The sequence below is a fragment of the Octopus bimaculoides genome, chromosome 4, assembly GCF_001194135.2.
Source record: "Octopus bimaculoides isolate UCB-OBI-ISO-001 chromosome 4, ASM119413v2, whole genome shotgun sequence".
In the NCBI taxonomy this organism is placed as follows: domain Eukaryota; kingdom Metazoa; phylum Mollusca; class Cephalopoda; order Octopoda; family Octopodidae; genus Octopus; species Octopus bimaculoides.
Genome location: NC_068984.1, coordinates 119,357,872 through 119,366,967, shown reverse-complemented (window position 1 = coordinate 119,366,967; position 9,096 = coordinate 119,357,872). Strand labels below are relative to the sequence as shown.

General features: G+C 36.9%; 1 protein-coding gene across 2 annotated transcripts in view; it reads left to right on the top strand.

The window, feature by feature from the left end:
- Window positions 1-5,501, top strand: part of LOC106874859 (uncharacterized protein F13E9.13, mitochondrial) — a 121,196-nt gene extending 115,695 nt beyond the window's left edge. For both annotated transcript variants that reach the window (XM_014922756.2, XM_052967399.1), the window contains exon 6: window positions 3,001-5,501. In XM_014922756.2, the coding sequence (XP_014778242.2) occupies window positions 3,001-3,200 (200 nt within the window). In that variant the 3' untranslated portion in view covers window positions 3,201-5,501. The remainder of the gene's footprint in view (window positions 1-3,000) is intronic.
- The last annotated feature ends 3,595 nt before the right edge of the window (window positions 5,502-9,096 follow it).

Genomic DNA, 9,096 nt, shown 5'->3' with positions numbered 1-9,096 from the left:
AAAAGAAATTTTATTTAACAAACTGTGACGCTAAAGACCGAGGTTACCGTGGTCTTTTCGTAGGTTTTTCTTTCCACGGATAACCTCCCCATTTATTGGGAATTTTTTGTATTATTTCGTATTTTTTGTAAATACCCCAAACGTTTTGCGATGTTTTTTTTCATCGTTGTCCCCACTTTTGTTTTTTTTCTGCTTTGTTTTCGACCCCCTCGAAAAGAAAAACTCTACATTTGTATTTTGTCCCCTCTGTGTTGAGCCCTGTGTGGCTAATAAAGAAATCTATCTATCTATCTATCTATCTCTTTCCAACTTCTACCCTCTCTCCCTTTTTTTTTACTCTCATATATAGAATACATTGTGTGTGTGTGTATGTGTGTGTGTGTGCACAAATATGTATATAAACAAAAATGTACATATATATATACAGACACATGCCTATCTACATATGTAATTTCCATTTAAACCTGTTTCATGATTGCTGGTTATAGATTGGTCAGCAAATTTGCATATTTCTTTGGAGGTGTGTGTGTGCATGCGAACACATGCATCTTACACAAACACACACACATATCACATATCATCATCATTATCATCATCAACATCCACTTTTCTATGCTTGCATGGGTCAGACAAATTTGTTGAGGCAGATTTGATTTTTTTTATAGTCAGGTGCCCTTCCTGTTGCCAACCCTCACCTGTTTCTACATGAGGTAATATTTCCCCATGACCTCACATGTGTCAGGTGATTAGAAATGAAGAAGACCAGTTGCATGCTGGTGACACTCACAACTATCACAAGATGTCAAGGTGCAAGGAGACAGTAACACACACACACACACACACCTATATATATGCATATATGAATCATCATCATCATCATTGTCGTCGTTTAACGTCCGCTTTCCATGCTAGCATGGGTTGGACGATTTGACTGAGGACTGGTGGACCAGGAGGCGACACCAGGCTCCAATCTGATTTGGCAGAGTTTCTACAGCTGGATGCCCTTCCTAACGCCAACCACTCTGAGAGTGTAGTGGGTGCTTTTACGTGCCACCAGCACGAAGGCCAGTCAGGTGGTACTGGCAATGGCCATGCTCAAAATGGTGTATTTTACGTGCCACCTGCACAGGAGCCAGTCCAGCGGCACTGGCAACGATCTCGCTCGAATGTCTTTTCACGTGCCACCGGCACAAGTGCCAAGAGGGCAATGCTGGTAACGATCACGCTCAAACGGTGGTGCCATCACGATTTTGCTTTTGCTTGCCCCAACAGGTCTTCGCAAGCAGTGTTTAGTGTCCAATGGAGGAGACGTTGGCATGGGGGCCAGTCGTCGAATTTAGTTCAATTTCGATTTCACTTTTCTCAACAGGTCTTCGCAAGCGGAGTTTAGTGTCCAATGGAGGAAAGGTTCGCATAAGTGGGCTGGCTACATAAAGCATTTTTGAGAATTACTATCAAAATTATGAAGGAAATTATTATGGCACAAACTTTCTGCACACTCATTATATGTCTGTATGTGTACAATCATGGGTGTATATATGTGCATATTAAATTATATTGTTAATTTTAAGATATAATATCCTATAAGTAATAATCCTTCTGAGTTTGTTTACACAAGAAACTAATGTGCACACAAAAGCTAATTACCTAAAATAATACATTAGTTAATAATTGCACTTATTATACATTCACATTGCATGCTTTTGTCACAATAAAAATGTTTCATAATATACATTTTTTTAACTACATGATCTCACGTTCAGTTTTACCATATGACATGTCGGGTAAGTGTTTGATACATAGCCACATGCACACACACATGCGCACATGTGTGTGCACAAATGTGCAGACCCCCCCCCATATAGCTGAGTACTCCATCGGTTATGATAAGTGTTCTAGTTGATCCACTCAGTGGAACGCTGGAAGGCTGCGACAGGCTCCAATCTGATTTGGCATGGTTTTCTATGGTTGGATGCCCTTTCTAATGCCAACCACTCCGAGAGTGTAATGGGTGCTTTTATGTGTCACTGGCACAGATACCATTTGTGTGACACTGGTATCTGTCACAACTGTGATTTTGCTCGGCATATAAATGAATATGTGTTTGTACGTACCCTTTCTAGATGTCCTATAATGGTTGTAAGTCAGCATCACTGTCATACAAGTAATCATCATCCTCATCATTTAACATCCGTTGTCCATGCTTGCATGGTTTAGACAGTTTGACCAGACCTGGCAAACTAGGAAGCTGTACCAGACTCCAGTCTGATTTGGCATAGTCTCTACAGCTGGATACCCTTCCTAATGCCAATCACTATACAGAGTGTGCTGGGTGCTTTTATGTGGCACTGCATGGGTGCTTTTATGTGGCACCACATGGGCACTTTTATGTGGCATTACTCGAGTGCTTTTACATAACACTGTCATGAGTGCTTTTTATGTGGTATTGGCAGAGGACTCTTTCAGGTTAATTCTCACCTTTGGAGCAACCAGTCTTAACACTTTTACTGTGGAGTACGGGTCTTCTTGACTACAGCAAGGCACCAATCATCTCAGTTCTTTGTCATCTTGCCTGAAAGGTTCAACATCCTGAAGTTGTTCTTCAGCACTTCATCCCAAGCAATATGGTCCAATTCCAGTCTCCCAAGAAAAACATGTCTGGCCATGTGGGAAACAGGTAAATTTCCTTGCTTGGAAACAGGTAAGTGTTGATGACAGAAAGAGCATCTGGCCATAGAATAATCTGCCTCAACAAATTCCATCTCACCTGTGAAAGCATGGAAAACTGCGCATTAAATGATGGTGATGACAATAGCTATGATGATGGAAATGATGATTACGATGACGATGACGGCGATTATGATGTGTGTGTGTGTATGAGTGTTCGTGTGTGTGTGTGTGTGTGTGTGTGTGTGTGTGTGTGTGCATGTACACTTGTGCATACATGTAGATTTACTCCTTTACATTTTCAATGTTTCTTTTTTTGCTTTCTGTTTTTAGCTGTGAAGAAAGCTGTGAATATACCAGTTCTTGTTGGTTCTGGCGTCACATGTGAAAACTTAGTGAATTTTGTCGAAGCAAATGCTATAATAGTTGGATCCCATTTCAAAGATGCTGGACACTGGAAAAATGACTTAGATATTCACAGAGTTGTCTCTTTTATGGAGAAAGCAAAGAAACTGCGATCAGCTGGTAACTAAATACATTAGTTGATTAGATTTAAGAAACGTTGAGAAACATGTTTAAAAATATTATGAGATAATTTAGGTGCAGGCATGGATGTATGGTTAAGGAACTTGCTTCCAAACCATGTGGTCTTGGGTTTATGGTGGGGGAAGGATAAACACTAAGACATACATGCACGCACACACACACATGGGAAGGGCTTCCACAGTTTCCATACCAAATTCACTCATAAGGCATTGGTCAACCTGAAACTATAGTTAAAGGTCACTTGCCCAAAGTCCAATGGGATTGAACCCAAAACTACATGTTTGCAAAGTGAATTTCTTAACCACACATCCAACCCTGCACCTAGAATATCCTCTCAATTAAGAAAAGGAAAAAAAAAAGAAAGAAAAACAATGTGTTCCTGACTAAATCAAAGATGTCCATTTTCTGAGCTCACAATCATCTCTGTTTTATTAACCATTTCACTGCAAAATCAAATTTCATGGTTTATTCCACTATTGATGCTAAATATCTAAACATAGAACTGGTATTTTCTGCAACTTTATCTCAATAGGAAATGATTTCAAACATGACATTTCTCGACAAAAGATAGATTTGTGTATTATAAGACTGCTTCCAACAGATAAGAGTTGTGAAATTTTGAATGGATAAATTTGCTTTCTGCAGTAAAAGAGTTAAATACCCTCTCTCAAAATGTGTTCCTCAGGATTTTCAAAGTTCTCAGATATATTTTATTATTCATTGTTGTATTTCCAATTACCTTAAATTTAAAATTGATAATGGGAATTCGTAATTTTAAATTTGATTTAAAAAAGTAGTTATTATCAATACAAAATTGAATATCTGTTTTTTGGAAATGTATTCCATTTAAACCTTTGATTACGATATTCTTGTTGAGATATACTACTTTGGTTTTAATTAATTTTGAAAATAATGAAGTCTTTTGTAAAGTCTTTATTATTAAGCTGGTGTTTGGAATATAAATTAACCTGAAATTTTAACAGATTGTTTTAATTTCAACCACTTTAAAACTAAAACTGAAAGTTTTTATTATAGAACTAGAGGTGGTCTCAGGTGAGTTGGTATCAAAAGGGTTAAGTTCAATATTCAGTTAGTTTTCAAAATCTTTTGGATGCCTTAATTAACTGCCATTTCAATTCATAAAAATATCTCAGTTTTAGTAATTAGAATTTTCACTCCATGTTTTTTTTGGGGGGGGGGTAGTGAGGGGTTCGGTTAGGAAGAAAAATTGAATTCAATTCCCAGTTATTCTCCTGGTATCATTTTTTTTTTTTAATACAGTTTGTCCAGGATCACTTCGTTATTGTGTTTATACTGTTATCAATATATCTAAGAAAAAAGTGGCAAATTGGCAAGAAAAAACTGCTTAGTGGCATTTCTTCTAGCTTTACATTCTGAGTTCATTGAGATTGACTCTTGGGGTTGATAAAATAATTACCAGTCAAGCACTGGGGTCAAGGTAATCACCTAGTGCTTCCCTCCAAATTTCAGGCCTTGTGCCTACAGTAGAAACAAAAAGGCAGTGAGCTGGTAGAATCATTAGTATGCTGGACAAAAATGCTCAGCAGCATTTCTTCTGGCTTTGAAATGGTAAAGAACCCCTTCAATCATGAATGACCATGGGATTGCACGTAGAAAGTTACCCTTCAAGGCACAAGTCTGGGCAAGGTTGTTTTTGAAAGACCAGCATTCACCCATGCATACCAGCCTCCCCTCTCCATGCCACTGATGTTATCCAAGGGAAAGGCAAAGGCCGATATAGCTTGGCACCAGTGACATTGCAACTCATTTCTACAGCTGAGTGAACTGGAGCAATGTGAAATAAAGTGTCTTGCTCAAGGACACAACATTGCCCGATCCAGGAATTGAACTCACTACCTCATGATTGTGAGCCTGACACTCTAACCACTGAGCCATGTACCTTCTGGCTTTATATCCTGATTTTGAATTCCACCGAGGTTGACTATGCTTTCATGCTTTCAGGGTTGATAAAATAAGTACCAGCTGAGCACTGGGATTGATGTACTTAACTAGCCCCCCTTCCCTGAAAATTACCGTCCTTGTGCCTATAGTAGGAAGAGTTATCTATACATCAAAGAATTGTACATCTAAATGTTGATTCCATGAACATTTTCTAGATATCATGGCAATAATTTGTAAAAACTTAAGAGAGAAAAAATGAGAAATTTTGTAATGTGGACATTTTGATTTTTGAAATGATGTAAATGATTAGTTTGAAAACAAAAATGTTTTTTGATGAAATAAAAATAAAATACTTCATTTTTGTATTTGGTTTGCAAGATTCTTGATGTGAATTCATGTGTCTTGGGTGAGTCATTATGCCAATATTATTAACACACACACCGGTTCAATTAGACGGTAGAACACATTGTGTTTCAGTGTCTTGCTAGCTCGGCTAGAGCTTATTCTACTTCATTTTTGTCTCTGGTTTGCAAGATTCTTGATGTAAATTCATTTGTTGAAACAAATTTTGTCATGTCTGGGAAGAATCATTCTGCCAATATTATTAACACCATGCACAGGTTTAATTCCATTTTTTTATTGTTAGCCAATTGGCTAAATATCTAACCAATTAACTAATCAATTGTTTGTTTAATGTGTAGGTTAAACAATCAATCAGTTGTTTGTTAGTCAAAATTCTTTTGTCCCTGTTCATAACTTTTTCGGTGACTTCCCCTCTTGCTCTAAGGTCTGTTCTGCATTTGTGACACTGAAAAGGTTGCAAATTACGACAAAAGAACATTGACTAACAAACAACTAATTGATTGTTTAACCAACTATTATAGCAGGAAAGGATCAGAATTGAACCTGTGTGTGTGTTAATTTTATTGGCATAATGACGCCTCCCAAGACACAACAAAAAATGAAATAGATTTGTAAATTCTAAAATTGTTAAAAAGTCAATGTCTTTTGATGAAAAAAATATAATAAAGCCTTTCTTTTCTTGACATATATCTCATGTATAACTCCAGGTGTGACTATCCTATTCATTTAGCGATATATTGGTTTGCTACTATATTATCTAATGAGTCATTTCCTTTAGACTGCAGGGTGTAATTTGAGAGTTATTTAGCTGCTGCTTCTAGAATATCAAGCAACAATTTAAAGGTTTTTGTCTCTCTTATGGTAATATCAAGAACTGTAGGTGTAGGCATGGCTGTGTGGTAAGAAGTTTGCTTCTTAAACACATAGTTCTGGGTTCAGTCCTACTGCTTGGCACCTTGACTAAGCATAGAGGAGCTCCCAGGGGCATCCAGTCTTGAATTCCTGTTATTGCCTGACAGACTATGATAAATAGGAGGGGGCTGAGGACTGAACCTTGGTGGACCCCTACCTCTACCCGGAATTCTTCACTGTACTCGTTGCCAACCCTCACCTTACTGACAGCGTCCCTGTACATGGCTCGCACAGCTCTCACTAACCATTCATCTATCCCTAGTTTCCTCATTGACCACTAAATAAGGGATTGGGGGACCCTGTCAAAGGCTTTCTCCATGTCAATGAAAGCCAGGTACAGAGGTTTATCTTTGGCTAGGTATTTCTGCTGCAGCTGTCTTACCAGAAATATAGCATTACTGGTGCTTTTCCCTGGCACGGACCCAAACCGTATCTTGTCTAGACTGACTCTCTCCCTAATTAGTTGGGCTATGACCCTCTCCGTGACCTTCATTACCTGAGCTCCGAGTACTCCTACAGTTACTAGGATGACAGTTACTCTCTGCAATCCCCATATTTGTGCATTTTCATCTTTTAGTAACTTGTATTTTCCCACCTTTTCCAGCTCTTTGTCACCTATGCATGCATCTCCAGGTATGGCAATATCTTTGGACTTAGTTTCCTTTTTCCTTTTTCTGCTACAACAATGACTGTCCTCTGAGCATCAATTGGAGAGTCACATTGGATTGTAAAATCCCACAAGGTCTTATATTCATTATTCCCAGTGATGCCTTCTGGTGTATGTTTGTACCATTTCCATGTTCTTCCAAGACTATATTTTCACAGAATCCAGTGAACAAACTTAGCCACATTTTCGTTCTTCTTTTTGTAAGCTTTTCAGCCAACATACTACAGTCACACACGTGCAATAGTGTTTTATTTTTGCTGCCACACATCCTACAAAGGGGGGAGTCATTGCTCTTATCTGTTTGGAACTTGATATAATTAGTTGTCAGAGCGTGTTCTTGAGTGTTGCATATCAATGCCTTGGTGCATCCTTTCAGATCACTTTTCCTTAGCAAGTTCCAGGTGTTGCTCTTGTCTTTCTCTTTGATTTCTCTGAGGTGTTGCTCATGCATTGTTTTCATTTTCCAGTTGTTTATTCTTTGTTCTTCATCTTGTTTCTTACATATTTTTGGGTGCATCACATTTTCAGTAGGTATCCTGTTGCTATTTCTATCAACAACAAGCAAGGGTTCACTCTGCTGTATTATAATACATATTGGGCTTAAGACAGTTATGGTCGATATTCTTCTCCCATTATCATGGATTTGATCCTGTAAAATTATGTGAAAAAAAAGTATTTTTATGATGGGACTTAAAAGGTAGGTATTTAATTGTTTGAATTATTTTTCTCCAAATGGAGATAATAAAAAAAAAAAAGACCAATTTGTCAAGAAAACAATTCTTCCAGTCATGAATTAACAAAATTGCTACATCATGTAGAAACACTTCTCTAAAAATTTATATGGATTCAAATGTTTTTGTTGATTGTCAACAAAAAAAAAAAAAGATAACAAATTTGATTATACAGCAGAATGTAAAAATTACAAAAAACAAAAATAATTACGACTTTTTGATAAAAAGCAGTTCTAGTAACTCAAACCTTCACTGCTAAAAGATATAAGTAACAACAACAATAACAACAACAATACATGCATAAACACATTCTTTTTGTGAGTAGATCTAGATGGAAATTGAAAGAAGCTTGTCATATATGTATGTGTGTGTGTATGTGTATATATATATATATATATATATATATATATATATATATATATATATATATATATATATATATATATATATATATATATATATATATGTATATATGTGCATGTATTTCTGTATCTGTCTATGTATGTATATGTATATATATATATTTATATGAGGTCTGATCAATAAGTATCCGAACTGTTGTCATAGTAATGAAGCTAAAGCACGCAGAGTGAAGCCACTGTGCATGTGCACTAAGTTTTAACATTCTAGCTCACTTCCACTGTTTACAGCAGTGCTTAGAAGGAAGGTGTGTCGTGTGTGATCATTGCATTTACCATGACAGAGAAAGTTGTCATGGCGATACCTGCTTAGAGGCCTATGCAAAGTTACAGAAAGTGTATGGAGAGGAGTATATGAGCCGCATCCATGTGTACGAGTGGTTCAGACATTTCCAAGATGACTGAAAAAATGTCAATATTGACAAACGTTCTGGGAGAACCACAAGCAACAGAACTGAGAAAAACAACATAGATGTGCATGCAGCTGTGAGGGGAAATCGTCGAATGACCATCCGTGAGTTTTCAGAGGATGTGCAGATTAGTTACATTTCAGTTTAGCCCATTATCACTGAAGACGCATGTACATAGCTGTATACATATAAACAAAACTGTCCAACAAGCAGGAATGTGAAACTTTGAGTAACAATTTTTGTGATATTTCTGCTGCTTTTTTATAAAGCGTACACACACACACATACACACCCACCCACCCATATATATATATATATATATAATAATAATATTAGGGACAAAATCCAAAATTACAGGTAAAAAACTCAATTAAAATCAATTTATAAAAAATTAAAATTAAATTGAGCCTTATAGATAGTGGATTTTCATCGATGAGTTCTTGAAAATTGGTTATTTT